Source organism: Elephas maximus, chromosome 8 (assembly GCF_024166365.1).
Source record: "Elephas maximus indicus isolate mEleMax1 chromosome 8, mEleMax1 primary haplotype, whole genome shotgun sequence".
Taxonomy (NCBI): domain Eukaryota; kingdom Metazoa; phylum Chordata; class Mammalia; order Proboscidea; family Elephantidae; genus Elephas; species Elephas maximus.
In genome coordinates this window covers 26209463-26229749 of record NC_064826.1, presented here as the reverse complement: position 1 = coordinate 26229749, position 20287 = coordinate 26209463, and the positions used below count along the sequence as shown (strand labels likewise).

General features: G+C 39.1%; 1 protein-coding gene across 2 annotated transcripts in view; it reads right to left on the bottom strand.

Annotated features, from left to right (window-relative positions):
• IQUB (IQ motif and ubiquitin domain containing) overlaps nucleotides 1-20287 on the bottom strand; it is a 109084-nt gene that overhangs the window by 71498 nt on the left and 17299 nt on the right. For both annotated transcript variants that reach the window (XR_007518388.1, XM_049893134.1), the window contains exon 8: nucleotides 3941-4116. Coding sequence is in view for 1 of the 2 variants with exons in the window: in XM_049893134.1 (XP_049749091.1) it covers nucleotides 3941-4116 (176 nt within the window). In the remaining variant the exon portion in view is untranslated. The remainder of the gene's footprint in view (nucleotides 1-3940; nucleotides 4117-20287) is intronic.

Here is a 20287-nt window from a genome sequence, read left to right as displayed (position 1 = left end):
ATATCTGTGCTAGGAGTCTGGTAGTTTTGACAATTGAAAAATACCTGACCTTGTTGACCTTCAGGGATAAATTATTATTTTTTCTTAGCAAAAGAAAAAATTTGTAGAATAATAAGTTACTACAGTCAAATTAAATGATGTGAACACATTTAACTAACCCTCCTGAATATTAGAGATAATGCATAGCGTGGGGGTGGGACGTAAAGAACAGCCATTGTATAAGTATTTACGACAGAACATCAACTATAAATGCTATCTTGTTTTTTATGATGCTTAGGGTGGCATCATGTGTGCTTAGTATACAAGAAGGATTAAAAACGATTTATTAGAGTAATAACAGATTTTACCATTTGCTGTAACTCGTTAGAAGCAGGCTAAAAGTCAGTATTTTTTTTTAAAGACTGGACTGGTTAGGCCATGTAATGGACTAATGGACTGGGGAACGACCTCAAGTGTAGTTGTTTCACCCCATGGTTGGTTTTTCCTGCCCTAGAACAACCCTTTGTTCAAAGCTGAGATAAAACCCTTGGCAGCTGCCAACATGTCCATCTCCTCTGAATCTTACCCTGCGGACATAAGATTAACTAGCTTGTCAGCTGGATAACCCAGGACTTAAAACACCAATTCCAAAGCCTGTGAGCCACAAAGAGCCTTCCCTTTGATTTCCACATGTTCTGTGGCTGACTATTCCACCCTTCCTCAGCCTCCTGGTCCTGCATCTTTGCGTGCTGCCCTGCATCAGATTGAACACAAAGACCAGCTCATTTCTCTGGCTCCTTCTCCCCCTCCAAAAAAAAAAAAAAAATCCCCTTGCACTTCTGTTTCACTTATTTATAAATGTAAAGAAGCCCTGGTTGCACAACAGTTAAGCACTCGGTTGCTAACCAAAAGATTGGCAGCTGGAACCCATCCAGCAGCTCTGTGGGAGAATGACACGGCAATCTGCTCTCATAAAGATTAAAGCCTAGAAAACCCTATGGGGCAGTTCTGCTGAGCCACATGGAGTCCTTATGAGTCAACATCGACTTCGCAGCACCCGACAACAACCACAGTCTAACTGGAGAAGGCACTGCACTGCACCCCCACTGCCTTCCAACTGTCTCTTTCTCTACAGGGCAACTCAAAATCCTCCATCTTCCTGGCACACGGCAATTCTTCCCATACTCAGGATCTTTCAGGGTGTCAAATTCTAGTCCAAACACTTACCAAAGTATTTTCAAAAAACAAAAACAGGTCTTGCTTCCTCACAGGAATTCCTGTGAACAAAATTTCTACATTATGTAAAATCTACATACACCATTTCTTGATGACACCTAGTATATAAAGTTACACAACCATACTCCTGTCTGTGATTTACCATCCGTGCCTTCCTCTCTAAGCACTGTGGTAAGATCTGAGGATGCACAGATAAAAGATAGCTCCTGTCTTAAGAAGCTCAGAATCTAGGAAGGATTCAGACACGTAAACAGACCAAAAACTGGCCACTGCACACACAGACAAAGCCGAGACAGAATCTCATAGGAGCACGTCGTACAGGCAAAGGTAGGAGGATCGGGAGGTCATTTCTGGAAGAAGGGCCACCTGAGCTTGTTTTGAAGCTGAGTAACTGCCTACTGAGAAAGGGAGGAAAGAGTATTCCACGTACAGGGAGCATCAGGTGCAAAAGCGTTGAGAGCACATGGTCTCTCTAAGGACGGGTAAGTGGTTGAGTGTGGCTGGAGCAGTGTGAATGTAGTGTGCCAGGAGAGACGACAGTGAGACAACAATGAGACAGGTGACATGTACAGAGAATCGGTCATGAAAAGCCTTGTCTCCCGGAGGGTGGTGGGAGGGGTAGTGTTCAGTGAGGCCACTCTGGCAGCAGTATGGATGATGGAGAGGGAATTAAGAAGTGAGACTGGAGGCTGAGAGCCCAATTTGAAAACACCAAATGAGTAAGAAATTCAGACTCAATTAAGTCAGTGTCAAGCTCACACACAAAAGATAAGACAAGGCAAAGCCTGTCCCATAACAGCCTCCCAGAGGAGATAAAGGCAAGAGAGAGGAGCTGTCCCATAGAAGCTCCTCAGAGGCCTCCATCCTCTCATGTTCTGGGAGCATTACAAGATATTCTGCCAACACTCAGATTAGCTGCAGTTCAAGCATTTGCCTACATGGCCTATTTGGATACATGCAAGGTCGCCAGAGCCCCATGGCAGAGTGTTTCCCTATAGGCAGCGATAGTGGGTTGTCTTGGTCATCTAGTGCTGCCATAACAAAAATACAACAAGTGGATGGCTTTAACAAAGAGAAATTTATTTTCTCATGGTCTAGTAGGTGACAAGTCCAAATTCAGGGCGTCGGCTCCAGGGGAAGGCTTTCTCTCTCTATTGGCTCTGGAGAAAGGTCCTTGTCCTCAACCTTCCCATGGTCAAGGAGCTTCTAAGGCATAGGGACCCCGGGCCCAAAGAATGGACTATGCTCCTGGTGCTGCTTTCTTGGTGGTATGAGGTCCCCAACTCTCTGCTTGCTTCCCTTTCCTTCTACCTCTTGAGAAATAAAAGGTGGTTCAGGCCACACCCCAGGGAAACTCCCTTTACCTTGGATCAGGGAGGAGACACGAGTAAGGGTGGTGTTACAATCCCACCCTAATCCTCTCAACGTAAAATCACAATCACAAAATGGAGGACAACCACACAATACTGGGAATCACGGCCTAACCAAGTTGATATATATTTTTGGGGGGACATAATTCGATCCATGACATGGGTTTAGAAAAAAAGAAGTAAAGAATTGATGAGATAGTAAAGTAACAGAACAAACAGGTTGGTGGCTGGATGGAGAAGTCAAGGATGACATCCAGGTTTTTGTCTGGAGCGAGTGAGTAGATGATGAACCATTTAGAGATACAGGTTATGTGAGTGCTATAGAACAGGATCTGTTTGGGGTGACGAGAAACAAAAAATGATGAATGATGATGGCTTAGGAGTTGACACGCCAACTTGAGGTGCACTCTTTGTGACATCTAAAGAGCAAAAGGAGTAGGCAACTGGATGTGTGATATGGAAGCTTCTAAGGAAGGTCTGGCCTGGAGAGTTCCAGGATGAAGGTAGTAGGTAAAGCCACTGAAAAAACTGGTATTGAGTAGGCAAGAGTATAAATAAGATGAGAGGAGGGCACTGATAGCATCAAAATATATGGTTTTTCAGAACAAACATTTTCAGGTAATAAGAATCACAGAACTAGAAGCTGTACAGGCTAATATCTTGGAGAAATGCATCCTTTTTCCTCTTTTGGCTGGACTGGCTTTTAATTGTTTGGAAAGAGCAGGTCTATAAAAGGAAATCGGTCACTATGGAAACAGGCTCTTCAATATCAAACAGGCAGTTTCCACCACAAAAGGGTAATTACTTTAGTTTTTCCCTTAATTGTATGTTTTCACAGTTTTCAAGAATCACAGACTCTTTTGTTCAGAAATTTCCCGTCAGTCAGTGACCTGATGAATGAAGGCAAAAGCACTAGTTTGTAGCTATTTCCCCCAAGTTACTTACTATCTGGGTACCACAGACCCAGAGGTTTCGTGACTTAAAATACTCTGCATTTTCATGGGGTTCACTAATTATACAACCTCTGGAGCCAGCCTAAATCTACGTGAACAGAGTCAAAAGGAAGGTGTCTCCATTTTTCTTTTATGGTTGAATTCTTTTAGTTAAGAACATGTCAGCTCTACGTGCCCTGTCAATCTTTATTCTAGACTGTACTTAAAATCTAAAGCTATATCAGAGGAAAGGAGATGAAAAATGTAGAATTTAAAGAAATTTGTCATGAAAATGCTAAACAAAATTCATGTACATTTTTAAAATGTAAATCTCTTCTTTAGTTCATTATTCTTTGATATCAAACAAAATCCATTTTCAAACACAGGATACAATCATATTTAAATAATTGTTATTTCACTGACCTTATCCAAAAACGCTTGTACTGATGCTTCCTGGTTCTCCTGGTTTGCGATGTATCTGTGTCTTCCAATGGAAGCAATTATCTGGGTCTCTTTTTCCAGAAGTTCACACAAAGCCGCTTTCCTTTCAGCTCCGGTGAGAGACTGGTTAATGCGCGCTTGTTCTTCTTGACGCCAGACTAGAGGAATACCAGGAAAGATTCTTGAGATTTTAAGTTCCCACATCTTTACAGAGCATTTTATTTTCTTTCTTTGCCACCCCATTCTGACAAGGAATATTTTATTTTTGTAAAATTTTAAACAATATTACACATAAATGGAATCAGTCATTGTACACCTGATTTATGAAAACAAAAAAAGGGAAGCTGAGAGACTTAAAGCAATGAATGTAGAGTGAAACAAAAGAAGCCAAAAGTAAATGATGTCCCAAGTAAGCATATTCATTTCCCCAGGAAATTACCACCGGAAGAATCAGAGCCTGAGAAAAAAAAATATGGCTTGGGTTTTGTGGCAGCCGTGAACATGCACTGCTCAGACCTCCCTCCAAGAAAGAACCAGCTGCAGCACTTCAGATCCACTGTTGTGTTGGAGTGGCGGCCACAATCACCTTAGCAAACTCCCAATCAATGATTGAGAGCTGTGGAGAATTAGGGCATGGTTGTGTCTGCCCAACAATGGAGCCTTGTAGTCAATCGTTGCACCACAGCTGCCTACTGGACTGGCCAAGACTTTCTCAGAGCTGTGCCCAGTTCTCTTTTCTTCCCTCTTTCAACTTTCACAGGGGTTAAGTATTTGTAAAGGTGGTACAAATGGTTAACACCCTTGGCTGCTAGCCAAAAGGTTGATGGTTCAAGTCCATGCTTGAAAGAAAGGCCTGGAGCTCTACTTTCAAAAAAATCAGCCACTGAAAACCCTGTGGAGCACAGCTCTACTCTGACACACATGGGGTCACCATGAATCGGAGCTGACAAGATGGCAACTGGGTATTTTTTTATGGTGCGTACAAAAATAAGAAAGATGGGTAGATTGTAGAATCCTTCCACAAGGGCAGAATTTCTGCTTCTCTTTCCATTCACCTTCACTCAAAACCCCAATACTTTTCACCATTAGGTTTAAAGACTTCCTTTGGGGAGATCTCTTCTTGACATAGGATTACTTTCCTGTTTCTTAAATTAGATATGATTCGATTTAATAAAATATGCTCTTCCACTGTTATAATCCAGATACAATTACTTTCTCATCAAGTTGCAGGGATACTTCAAAATACATTACAGTTACATATAGTTCATATAATTAGAAATTATATTTGCCTTCTTTTACTAAAATTTTAGGTTTACTTTAGCATCAATCAGTCTCTGCATTGGAAGATAAATATCTGAAGCCATAAGTTTTGTTTCTGGCCCTCTTCTGTTATAACCACTGCTTTTCATGATACCAAGCTTCATAGTTTTATCAGAGTGTTTCTTCCTCCTCTCAAATTTTAATTTAAAATCATCCTGATCAGGTCAAGGACTTGCCAGTCGTGTCTTCATAAGAATCCATCCTGCCCATTACCAGGAATACATTATTCAGGTACTGTACAGCTCGGTCTGCCCAGCAAGAAAATTTGTAAATTTAAAAGCTAAATTATATTCAGCAAAAGGCTTGGACATTCAAGCGCTAAATTATGCTATGCAAGTTCAGGAAATCTGTGATTGATGAGTTTATCATTTAAAAGTAATTTCACCAACCAAAAGAACTTTTAAAAAATGATAAAATCCTGTCTTAGGCTAGGTTCTCTAGAGAGGCAAAACCAGTGAAGCATACATATATAGAGAGAGAGAGCTTTATCTCAAGGATAAAGCACACAGTTGTAGAGGCTGGCAAGTCCCGAGTCCATGGGTCAGGCATCAGACTGGAGGCTTCTCCTGACTCGCACAGCTATAGGGCTGATGAGTCCAAGATCAGCAGGTCAGAGGGCAGGCTGCTGGCTCACAGGCTACAGAGGCCAAAGAATCCCAAGACTGGCAGGCAATACAGTAGGCTGCTGGCTCAAGTCCCAAGAACTGGAGGTCAGATGATGATGGGGCAGATGCAGGATCCAGATTGAACAAAAGCCAGTGAGTTTTGCCAGAATGACCATATATATTGAATGCAGGCCACACCCCCCAAGGAAACTCCCCTTACAACTGACTGGCTAATCACATTAGATCATATCAGGGAGGTGATTATATTACAAAACAAAGAATAACTACATCATCACATAACTGCCAAATTACAGCATTACATAACTGCCAAACCACTGGGAATCATGGCACAGCCAAGTTGACACACAACCTTAACCATCACAATCTATACACCAAAAGGCAGTATAGAGATGAAGAGAAAAATTGCTTATTGGCATAAATAATAACAGAATATTTACCTTATGGGATTATGTGGATGTTCCCAAAAAGCAAATAAAATCTGGATGATAGTTAGCAAGCCTATTTCACTTCCCAGTTTTACATTAAAAACTTTTAGTACCTGTAATAAATTTAGGGCACCAGGATATTATTTAAAACATTCTGGCAGCCCCAAAGGGCAGTTTACTACTCCTCTAGATTAATACTGAAATTCTGAGTGAGTGGGGAGATATACATACACATATAAGTGTATATTCAAATGCATTCATATCCATATATGTGAAGTATACATATAATCAATCTATTAAGTTCTTCAAGTTCTTTTTCTGGAAAATGGTTAGATTTAGATTTCACATTTTGCTTAGATTATTAGTAAGACTTTTAAAAGGGAAACAACCCAACCAAGCCAATTAGGGATGAAAATAATGGACTTTAATTCCAACAAGATTCTCTACTAGATGAACAACCTCCCTGTAAATTTATAGTAAGGAACAGAACATGGCAGCAGAAAAATACCATGCCTCAACTACTAATAAACCAAAAAAAAAAAAAAAAAAAAAAACCCACTGCTGTCGAGTCGATTCCAGCTCACAGCGACCCTATAGGACAGAGTAGAACTGCCCCATAGAGTTTCCAAAAGGCGCCTAGTGGATATGAACTGCCGACCTCTTGGTTAGCAGCCACAGTACTTACTTAACCACTACACCACCAGGGTTTCCCCAACTATTGATAAGGAGGGGAAAAACACAGGTTACAGAAGCAGCTGGACAAAGTTGATTTTATATCTGATCTGACAGTTTCCAGAGCTATACACAGAAGGCATTACATGAGAAAAATAAGAGATTCCTCTACCTTTGATAAAATATATGTTTCCTAGGGTTGATATTAAAAAAAAAAAAAAAAAAGAGATACCAATAACCACCAATATTTTTAAACATAATATATTAAAGGAATTGGTTCATTTGAATGAATAAATTCATTTTGTTTTCTTAACCCTTCTCTTTGGAAAAATCATCTAATGTCTAGGGTCTGGAGTACATCATCTGTAAAATGAAAAGACAGGAACAGTATTTAAAGTCCATATTCATTCTAAAATTTCTGAGATCTAAAATCTTAATTTCCAAGTAAGAGATGGCAGAATATCCAAAATGGCACACAAACTGGAAGCTTCTATGAATCTGAATTTTTAAATGTTTGTCGCAGACTGGAAGTCTTAATGGAAAAACCCAATCAAGGCTCACAGCAAAAACGCAGGGCCAGACATGTTGATGAACTGGGCCCAAGTGTCCACAGAAGCTAGAAGAGTCAGAAAACAAAGTTAACACAAGTCAAAGCAAGGCAAAAGATTAGAAATTAATTCAACAAATATTTACTAGACATAATAAACAAGGGCCTATCAGGTGCCATAGGTACAAAAGCAAACATCTAAGAGAATCATGTGTACAGAGAACTATGGGGTAAGGAGAAGAGGCTATAAGCTCAAGCCACACTGTCCGGACAGGTTTCCTGAAGAAGATCCCTATGCTGGTCTAAGATGAGTCATCCAGATAATGAAGGGCATTAAAGGTGAAGGACACAACATGAGTGACAAATTTAAGAAGTAACATAAGCAGCTCAGAGTAAAGACTCTTGAAAGGTGAATCTACAGAGGTGTAAGGAGGCCACCTCCTTTCATGAGAGCCATGAACTCAGGTATATAGGTGAAGAAAACTACTGAAAGGTTCTAAGTCAGATTTGTATTTTTGATAAATAACTCTGGTGATAGTAGGGCTCAGCCATCATCTGAGACTGAAAGGGACGATAGATTCAGATGTAGCGTATTTGGACACAGAGATCTAGATCACCAACAGTGATAATAAGGCTTTCCACCACAGTGATATGTACTGGGGCCCTGATTTGAGAGGTCACCTTTAGGAAGACCTCGAAATCAAATAAAAAATCCTACACACCCTCTGAAGCTTTATCTAACAACTTCTCAACACCATGGAGTGGAAGTCATATCCCACTGTGATGAATGCTTAACACTTTATCTCCCTAAAGCAGTTACCACATTCTACCTTGTACTACAATCACTGTGAATGCAACTTATTTTTCCTACCGAGGCACCTAGTCTTTACCACAATTAACTTATATAGAGTAAGTGGGCTTAATATTTACTATATAAGCAAAACGATAAAGGTAACTTCAAGTCTAAAGAGACTCAATAAAAATAAATGAGCCATTTTCCAATTAACATCTACTATATTGAGTACTTACTATATGTAAGATACCATGCTAAGTATTTATACATATATTCTATCATTTAATTAGCTCTATACTCTCCTGGAAACCCTTGTGGCATAGTGGTTAAGTGCTACAGCTGCTAACCAAAGGGTTGGCAGTTTGAATCCACCAGGCACTCTTTGGAAACTCTACGAGGCAGTTCTACTCTGTCCTATAGTGTCACTATGAGTCGGAACCAATTCGAAGGCAGGGGATTTTTTTATATTCTCCTACTACTGTATTATACTCGGAGAATGTGGAAAGTCAGCAATAAGTACAAGCATTACGTTCTACCAGGACTCCCAGAAATTGCAGTAGGCCTTAGAATGTTTTGAAGAGCCTTAGTTGTATGCAAATAACAAGTTTATGTATAATTTATTGTGTTCAGCTTGATCAAGTGTTATTACAAGGTTGGTAAAGTAAGCTGGAAAGTTCCTCTGGGTCATTCCTGTCTAAGGACAACTAAGGTATTACAGGGCCAACTGCAAAGGCTGACGGCATAAATTCTATCTTAGAGCAACAGTGAACCCTGATCAGAACACATACTCTCTGGAATCTGACATCTGAGACTCTGTGAAGTTATTTACGGGCTTTTTGCTGCTAAATCCTATCATCAATCAACAGATTAGTAGGTTATGCCTATAATGATATTTTTGTCTTAAGCCATATGCTGTAACTAATGGTGCCTGCTCTTAATCTTAATAGAAGATATTAGCATACCAGAGAATAATTTTTCCAATCTGGCAAAATGATAAGTTGTGCCTGTATTTAGTCCCTTTTTAAACCACTACTTCCACGTGCTCTATTCAGTGCTGCAGAGAGTAAAGTATATCATTAAGAGCAGAAGTACCAATACAGCTACAACTCACCAGTTCAACAGACTTCAGCAGACAGGAGCTAACTAGGAGCTCACCTGACATATACACATGTATATAGTCTTTCACAATAAAAGATGTCACTGTAGAACGTATCCCCTTATTTCTGTCCATGCAGGATTTATCCAAAGTCCTTTCTAGATGTTTGTTTGTTTGTTTGTTTTGGACAGGATAATATGAAACACAGTGGAAAATCAATGACCAGCAGTAGCTCTATCACTAAACAGTAGAACAGAAACTTCTATTTATATCTTGAAAAAAAGTTCCCATCACTAAACAGTTTGAAAACGTAACACGTTTCTAAAAGCAGAGCTGAGCTCATAGGAAAGTAAGGAAAACCCCACAGGTCAAAAAACAAATGCAAGAAGCTGGAAAGTTTTTACCCTGCTATTAGGAACATGACAAGAATATAGAGTCTTACCACTGCTATTTAACATTATACTGAAGGTTCTAACCAGTTCGACAAGGCAAGAAAAAGAAGTAAAAGGCATCCAGAATATAAAGAACCAAGTAAAACTATGCTTGTTCACAGACAACATGATCCTCTATGTAGAAAATCCAATGGAATCTGCCAAATAAGTACCAGAACTAATGAGCTGAGTAAGGCTGCAAGATACAAAATCAATATACAAAAATCGACTAAATTTCTATATGTTCACAACAATCAGAAATGAAAAATTTGTAAACAATACCATTTAAAATACCGTAAAAATATGAAATACTGAGGAATAAATCTGACAAAAGTTGCAAAAGGACTGTATACTGAAAACTACAGAGTATTGCTGAGAAAAATTAAAGATACTGTGGAAGACAGAAAAATAGCCCCCTAAAGGTATATCTACTTCCTAATCCCCAGAAGCTGTGGATATTAACTTACACACCAAAAGATGTGATTAAATTAAAAAAAAAAAAAAAAAAAGATGTGATTAAATTAGAGATTTCGGATAAGGCGATTATCCAGGTGGGCCATAAGTGCCATCACAAGTGTCCTTATAAGAGACAGGCAGAAGGAGACACAGATACAGAGAAGAATGTGGTGTGCAGAGTCCATAAATATTAAATTTATTGAATTACTAGTTAAAAGCTAAAACACCAGGTCCAGAAAGTTTTATAGGTTAAGTCTACCAAACAGTCACAAATCAGATGATATCAACAAAGAGAAAAAATAAAGATAATAAAGAAAAGTATTGTTCAGATGATTCATATACCTTATATACTCTTCCAGAAAAAGGAAAGGAGAGAACCAGTCCCCAACTCATTCTATGAGGCTAATTTAACTCTGACATCAAAATCAGACAAAATCACTAGGAGAAAGAAAAACTGCAGGCCAATCTCACTTAGAAATATAGTTGTCAAATACTAAATAAAATGTGAGAAAACCACATTCAGAAATATAGTCATCCCTCAGTATCTGTGGGAAACTGGTTCCAGGCCCCCCGTGGATACCAAAGTCCCTTATATGAAATGGCATAATGGTGTTTTTGTTGTCGTTGAACATAGCACAGGAATGAAGAGTTTTGCTATGAAGAGGAACAGTGATGGTTACACCAGGTTAGAGCAGATGTGTGAGGCACTGAATCAAAGCAGACACTTTAAAAAAAAAAAAAAAGCTTTCAGTAAAATAGGAATAAAAGAGAAATTCCTCAACATAATTAAGAGCATATACAGAAAACCAACAGCCAGCAATATTCTCAATGGAGAGAGACTGAAAGCATTCCCCTTGAGAATGGGTACAAGACAAGGATGCTGTTTTTTACCATTCTTAATCAACATTGTACTGGAAGTCCTAGCCAGAGCAATAAACCAAGAAAGGGAAATAAAAGGCATCTAAATTGGTAAGGAAGAAGTAAAACTATCCCTATTTGCAGACGGTATGATCCTATACACAGAAAATCCCAGACATTCCACAAGAAAATGACTGGAACTAATAGAAGGATTCAGCGAAGGTGTAAAATTAACATACAAAATCAGTCGGATTCCTCTACACTAAGAGAACTCTGACAAGGAAAACAGTACCATTTACAATAGCCTCCCAAAAGATAATTTACTTAGGAATAAACCTAACCAGGATATAAAAGACTTATACAAAGAAAACTATAAAATACTACAGCAAGAAACCAAGAGACATACACAAAATGGAAAAACATACTATGCTCATGGATAGGAAGACTTACCACTGTGAAAATGTCAATAATACCCAAAGCAATCTACAAATATAATGCAATCCCAATCCAGATTCCATCAACATTCTTTAATAAGACAGAAAAACTAATCAACTTTATATGGAAAGGAAGAGGCCCCAAATAAGCAAAGCACTACTGAAAAAGAAGAACAAAGTAAGAGGCCTCACACTTCCAGATCTCAGAACCTACCATACAGCCATGGTAGCCAAACAGCCTGGTGCTGGATCAACAACAGGCACACAGACCACTGGAACAGTACTGAGAACCCAGAAGTAAATCCATCCATCTGTGGACAGCTGATCTTCAACAAAAGGCCAAAATCCATTAAATGGGAAAGAGACAGTCTCTTTAACAAATAGTGCTGGCAAACTGGATGTCCATTTGCAGAAAAATGAAACAGGATCCGTACCTCACACCATACACAAAAATTAACTCAAGATAGATCAAAGACCTAAACGTAAAACCTAAAACTATAAAGTTCACGGAAGAAAACACAGGAGCAAGCCTAAGGGCCCTAGTTTATGGCATAAATAGAATAGGAAACAATTAAAAGTGCACAAACAGTAGAAGATAAACTAGATGACCGGGACCTCTTAAAAATTAAAAACTTATGTGCATCAAAAGACTTCTCCAAAAGAGTAAAAAGAGAACCTACAGATTTGGAAAAAAAGATTTGGTAACAACATATCTGATAAGGGACTAATCTCTAAAATTTATAGAAAAGTTCAACACCTCAACAAAAAGACAAATAATCCACTTAAAAAATGGGAAAGGACATGAACAGACACTTCACCAAAGAAGACATTCAGGCAGTCAACAAACACATGAAGAGATGCTTGTGATCATTAACCATTAGAGAAATGCAAATCAAAACAACAATATCACCTCATCTCAGCAATAATGGCACTGATCCAAAAAACAGAAAATAATAAATGCTGGTAAGCATATGAGAAGACTGGAACTCTTATATACTGCTGGTGGTAATAAATGGTACGTGGAAAATGGTATGGCGCTTCCTTAAAAAGTTAGAAATAGAAATACCATATGATCCAGCAATCCCACTACTAGGTATATACCCTAGAGAAATAAGAGCCATGACACGAATAGATATATGAAAACCCACTGTCATGGGCTGAATTGTGTGCCCCCAAAAATATGTGTCAATTTGGTTAGGCCATGATTCCCAGTATTGTGTGGATGTCCTCCATTTTGTGATTGATGTAATTTTCCTATGTGTTGTAAATCCTAATCTCTGCCTGGGGTTAATGAGGCAAGATTAGATTATGTTAAAGAGGATTAGGGTGGGATATAACACCCTTACTCAGGTCACACCCCTGGTAAAATGTAAAGGGGATTTCCCTGAGGTGTGGCCTGCATCATCTTTTACCTTACAAGAGATACGAGGAAAGTGAAGCAAGCAGAGAACAGGGGAGCTCATACCACCAAGAAAGCCAGAGGCAGAGCACATCCTTTGGACCCGAGGTTCCTGCACAAAGAAGCTCCTAGACCACAGGAAGATTGATGACAAGGACCTTGTCATCAATTCGGAGCCAACAGAGGGAGAAAGCCTTCCCCTGGAGCTGGCATCCTGAATTTGAACTTCTAGCCTACAACACTGTGACAGAATAAAATTTTGTTGAAGCCAATCTACTTCGTGGTATTTCTGTTATAGCAGCCCTAGATAACTAAGACACCCATGTTCATTGCAGCATTATTCACAATAGCAAAAAGATGGAAACAACCTAAGTGCCCATCAATAAAAAAAAAAAAAAAAAATCAATAGATGAATAGATAAACTGTGGTGCATACACAGGATGGAATACTATGCAACGTTAAAGAATAACAATGAATTGGTGAAACACTTCACAACATGGATGAACCGGGAGGACATTATGCTGAATGAAATAAGTAAATCACAAAAGGACAAACATTGTATGAGGTTACTATTATAAAAAGTCAAGAAATGGTTTACACACAGAAAGAAACATTCTTCGATGTTTACCAGGGATGGGAGCAGGAGGAGAGGAATCACTAGACAGTAGACACATATTAACTTAGGTGTAGGGAAAACCAATACACAATAAGGGGGATGTCACCACATGACTGTGATAGTTAAGACTGTATGTCAGTTTGGCTGGACCATGATTCTCAGTGTTTTGGCAGTTGTATAATGTTGTGATCATTTTCCTGTTGAAATGTGATATGTGATCACCCCCATGATGGAATCTGCTGAGCGATACCCGCAGAGGTGGGTCCTGTGGTGGCTCACTGCCTCCTCAGCCTTCATCTCTCCACCCTCCACCACCTACTTCTTTCCTGCTCACTTGCCAAGGTTTTTGACTTGTTCTGGATTCAGCAGCTGTTTCTTGTTGTCTGACCTCCGGTTCTTGGGACGTGAGCTAGCAGCTTACCTGTCACATCTTGGGATTTGTCGATCTTTACAGCCTGTGAGCAAGAGTCCTGCTCCCCGACCTGCTGATGTTGGGTTCGCCAGCCCATGGAACAACGTGAATCAGGAGAAACCTTGCAGTCTTGCCTGCCAGTTTTGGAATTCGTCAACCTTCACAGCCTGTGAGCGGGAGCCCTGCTCTCCGACCTGCTGATCTTGGCTTCGCCAGCTTCTGCGGCTGCACAAATTGGGAGAGGTCTCTATCCTGATCCACAGACTTGGGGCATTCCAGCCTCTACAATCGCGTGAGCTGTTTCCTTGATATAAATCTCTATAGGTATATATTTATATGCTTTACTGGTTTTGCTTCTCTAGAGAACCCAGCCTAAGACAATGACCAAGGCAAAGGAAGATACCGGGAGGCATGCAAGAGTAAAAGGCAACAATGGTAAATTCTATTACATACACAATCTTGCCATAACAGTGATAACAACCAATAATTCACAAGTGGATACACAGGCAGATGTGTAAGCTGAACAGGTGTGGGATGGTATATGGGAGTATACCCACGACCATATATAGGTATGGCAGAGGATAATTCTACATATATATCCATGTACAGAGTAGAGCACGCAGGGTGCACAGTTATGAAAACTTCTTAGCCATAATCAAACACTTCAAGGGACTGAGTCACTGGGCCTGAGGGTTTAGGACCATATTCTCAGGGGACACCTAGATCAGTCCATAAAGACAATGTTTTACATCCTACTTTGGTAAGAAGCAACTGGGATCTTAAAAGTTTGCAAGCAGCCATCCAGGATACCAATATTGGTCTCTTCTCATCTGGAGCAAAGAAGAGCGAAGAAAAATCAAAGTCTCAAGGAAACAGTTAGCCCAAAAGACTAAAAGACCACGTGAACCACAGCCTCCGCTGGCCTAAGACGAGAAGAATTAGATGGTGCCCAGCTGCCACTGCTCTGAGCTAGATCACAGTAGAAGGTCCTGGACAGTGTAGGAGAAAAATGTAGAACAATTCGAATTCATAAAAAAGACTGGACTTACTGGTCTGGTAGACACTGGTGGAACCCCCAAGACTAAGGCCCTTAGATACCCTTCAAACCTGGAACTGAACGCACTCCCAGAGATCACCTTTCAGCCAAGCAAAAGACAGGCCTATAAAGTGAACAATAACACCTGTGAGGAACATGCTCCTCAGCACAATGAACAATATCATACCAAAGGGGAAGTAAACGCCCAGAAATAAAGTTCACAAAGCAGGAATGGGCATAAAACATGAGTGACTGGAAACGAGGAACTCAGGGAGGAAGTAGTTAAGAGTGCTGTCACACTGAGGAGATTGCAACTAATGTCATGAAATAAAATGTGTATAAATTGTTGAGTGGGAAACTACCATGCTCAGTAAAATTTCACCCAAACCACAACATAAATGTTCCAAAAAACCTATCATAAATATTCTTAATGATGAAAGCTTAGAATCATTCTCCTTGCAATACAAACCAAGACATGATGTACACTGTCACGAGCACCACTCAACATTACATAGCAACAGCTCAGTAAGACAAGGAAAGCAATAAGAGGAATAAGAAATTTGTCATTATTCATAAGTGATATCATTATCTACATAAAAACACAGAGAATATACAAGTTATTACAAATAAAAAGAGACCAATAGGTTCTCTGGGAAAAAAAATTGCAATTTTCAAAATTTACTGCACTTCTAAAATCAGCCATAAACAGAAATTTTTTTTTTTAATATATCATTTACCTAAGAATAAATCTAATAAAATACATGGAAGTCCTTTTTAGAGAAAATTATAAAACTTAATTGAAAGACATTGAAAAAAATTGTAAATAAATGGAAACATATATCATGTTTATAAACAGGAAGATTCAGCAGCAAAATCCATTGCCATAGCGTCAATTCTGACTCATGGAGACCCTGCAGGACGGAGGAGAACTGCCTCATAAGGTTTCCAAGAAGCAGGTGATGGATTCAAACGACTGGCCTTTTGGTTAGCTGCTGAGCTCTTAGTCACTGTACCACCAGGGCTCCATTCAATATCATAAGGATGCCAATTAGGTACAAATTAATTAAACTACCAAAACCAAACCTAGTTGCTACTGAGTCGATTCCGACTAATAGCGACCCTATAGGACAGAGCAGAACTGCCCCACAGGGCTTCCAAGGAGCAGCTGGTAGGTTCAAACTGCCGACTTTTTGGTTAACAGCCAAGCTCTTATCCATTGAACCACCAAGGCTCTACAAATTAATTACAAATTATTAAATTCCAATCAATATCTAACATTTTTTGTGGAAGTTGACAAGCAGTACTAAAATTTATGTAAAAGAATAAAGACCAAGAATAGCCAAAAAAAAAACCAAAAAAAACTGAAAGACAACCAGGTAGGAATACTTAACCTACTGTCATGGATTGTAACTGTGTCCCCCAAAAATGTCTGTCAACTTGGCTGGGCCATAATTCCCAGTATGGTATGACTGTCCACCATTTTGACATCTAATGTGATTTCCCTATGTGTTGTAAATCCTACCTCTGTGATGTTGATGAGATGGGATTACCGGCAGTTATGTAAACTCAATCTCAAAATTAGATTATGTTTTAAGTCAATCTCTTCTGAGATATAAAAGAGAGAATCAAGCAGAGAGACGGGGGACATCGTATCACTAAGGAAGCAGTGCTGGAAAGATTGATAACAAGGACCTTCCTCCAGCCTCTCCCTGAAGCTGACACCCTGAATTTGGACTTGGTAGCTTACGAAACTGTGAAAGAATAAACTTCTGTTTGTTGAAGTCATCCTCTTGTGGTATTTCTGTTATAGCAGCACTAGATGACTAAGATACCTACCAAGTATTTATTATCATAAAGATACAGTAATTAAGCCACTGTAGGAGGTGTTGGAATCGATTCGATGGCAACTAACAATAAAAGTAGTAGACAAGATAAATTGAGGTAGAAAAGAATAAAGAGCCCAAAAGAGACCCATACATACAAGGAAACTTAAATGATAGAGGTTAAAGCATAACAGAGAAAATCCCTACTAAAATCTTGTTAAAATGTAGATCTGACATAAGAATCACCAATGGGTCTTGTTAAAATGTAGATTCTAGTTCAGTATATCTGGGGTGGAAATGCAAATTCTGAGCAGGAGGGTCAAACCAAAGCAAACTGGTTCAAAGCCCTGGATTAAGCCAACCCTGAAAAAAAAACAACCTGTTGCCATTGAGTTGATTCCAACTCGTAGAGACCCTATAGGACAGCGTAGAACTGCCCCATAAGGTTTCCCAGAAGTGCCTGGTGGATTTGAAGTGCCAACCTTTTGGTGAGCAGCCATACCTCTTAACCACTACGCCACCAGGATTTCCTAAACCAACCCTAAAACCAAACCAAACCCAGTGCTGTCAAGTCGATTCCGACTCATAGCGACCCTATAGGACAGAGTAGAACTGCCCCATAGAGTTTCCAAGGAGCGCCTGGCAGATTCGGACTGACAACCCTTTGGTTTGCAGCCATAGCACTTAACCACTACGCCACCAGGGTTGCCAACCCTACTCGCAACAAATCCCTCAACGCAATCACCTTCACGTGCAGGTTTTAAATCATCGTAAAGGCTTCAGTCTTCACTTGTGCCAAAGAATGTACCTGTTCAGACTTATCTACAAATTCAACTTAAAGACACACTTAGGAACAGATCTTGCTTTGTAACCTGGCCACTGCCTGTATACCTTCAGGAAATGTCCCCAGGACATCCACATGAAAAAATAAAATAGGACCTATCTCACACCATGCACAAAAGCAATTCAAGTTTGATTAAACCCAATGCCATCGAGTCGATTCCAACCCACAGTGACCCTATAAAACAGAGTAGAACTGCCCCACAGGATTTCCAAGGAGCAGCTGGTGGATTCAAATTGCCAACCTTTTGGTTAGCAGCCAAGCTCTTAACCACTGCACCACCAGAGCTCCCCAGTTTGACTAACAATCTAAATTTGAAAAGTGAAGCTGTATTACTTTTAAGTAACAGTTTTATGACCTCTGGGTAGGATATGGTTTCTAAACAACAACGAAGGCTGATTTATTTCACATCATTAAAATGTAGAATTTCTGGACATTGAAAGACATCATAAAAAAAAGAGAGAGAAAGGATAAGTCAAGGAATCAGAAAAGATAGTTGCCCCACATATAACCAACTAATTTCAACAATTGGTTGGAAATCATGATGTTCACATTTATTAATCATAGCCTTCTCCAGGACATCATTACTATTACAAAAGTACTACACCCAAACCAAGAGTACACCTAGAAGAAAAATAAAATAAGGGCTATGTAATTAATACATCAAACAACACCCCATCTGTAACTGACATACTGACAGCCTCAACTCAGTGGGGTATAAACGTGAAGTAGTTTTATTTTTCTCCAGTCACTTTCAAGAATGCAACCCCAATGACTTCTTTAACTTCCCCCTCTCTCTCCACCCCACTCTTCTCATAAAAACTAGTAGTGGGGTTGGAATGGTAGCTAGTGCCACTACAGCCACTTCTCCAACTTCTTAGGAAGTTCTGTGAAAATATGTCCTGCCCCGATTATTGGAGGCTGTCTTTAAAATACGGGGTACTCAGCGCTTACTTTTCTCAACTATTAGCCCTAGAGACAATTCCAGATCAATGAAAGAAGTCACACTCAAACATACTAATATAAGAATAAAAATGTAAGAATAAAAGGATATATAATAAATCAAACATTGTTGCTTGAAGATACTCTTGACTTTGATATATTATGCAGTTAAATCTATTCTCATCAATTGATTTCATTTTGTCTTTAATATCTGAAGGAGAGGTTATCTTAGGAAAACTTAAAAGTTAAGTTTTATGTTGTGAGTTGTAGTTCAAACTATGCAATTGTCATTGTGAGCCACAAGAGGGCAGAAGTTTCAAAGACTGAGGTGTGAATAAGGAATGAAAAAACTACATTAAATCGAGGAGCAACAGAAATCATTGAGCTGGTGAACCAGAAATTTTAACTATAATAAAACAGAGCTTAAAAAGTTATTATTCTGTAGGTTTTAATGCAGAATTTTAGGGCTTGGAGAAAACTAAGAGATGTCTCTCTTATTTAAGACTTTTGTTTCATTTTTGTTTTCTCCTATAAAACATGTATGTGGATGTACAGAAAATAAATCTAATACAGAAATTCTATATAAAATTATTTACTATAGGACAGCAACTCACATATGTACAGGGCTTTGTACCTTAAGTACTTTCATACATGTACTAGTTTATATTTGTCACTCTACAAAGCTCTCTGAAGTAGATATGAATAAAATTAAATCCTTTCCATAGATGATGAAACTGAGGCTTAGAGAAGTGAGTGTCTTGTCCAAGTTCACACCACTAATGAGTAAAACAATCAGAAATTCATGCAGTATATTTACTATTATTTTGTATGGTGCCTGTTAACCAAACAAAAATAACAATAGTATCCCTTGCTTATTCATATATGAATTTGGAATATTATTTGAACACAGTTCTAATCTAACAGAACTTTGGCTTTATACTTGCTGATAAGAACTTTCACAGACACTTGGCTAATAGTGCTCTTTACTGAACTACTGACACTTCAAAATAACCTTTGTTATCAGCTGACAGAGAAAGTGGAAGTAAGAAATTAAACAGAAATGATTTCCCAAGTCGATGATTGGGATAAAGGGGAAGCAGTCACACAAGACCAGGAGCAGGCATAAAATTCACTTCAAAATGTGGTTACATGAAGCTGTAAACGCTCAACGAGATGGAATGACACAGCTCAGTGAGATGGATTGACACAGTGGCTGCAACAATGGGCTCAAGCATAACAATGAATTCAGGTACTGAGTTTCATGTATTACTACTGTCAATACATTTCTCTTGTAAAAGATGTGTATCAGGGTTGTATTCTTTCACCATACTTATTCAGTCTATATGCTGAGCAAATAATTTGAGAAGCTGGACTCTATGAAGAACACAGCATCAGGATTGGAGGAAGACTCATTAACAACCTCTAACATGCAGATGACACAACCTTCCTTGCTGAAAGTGAAGAGGACTTGAAGCACTTACTGGTGAAGATCAAAGACCACAGCCTTCAGTGTGGATTACGAATCAACATAATGAAAACAAAATTCCTCACACCTAGACCAGTAAGTAACATCTGAATAAACGGAGAAAAGATTGAAGTTGT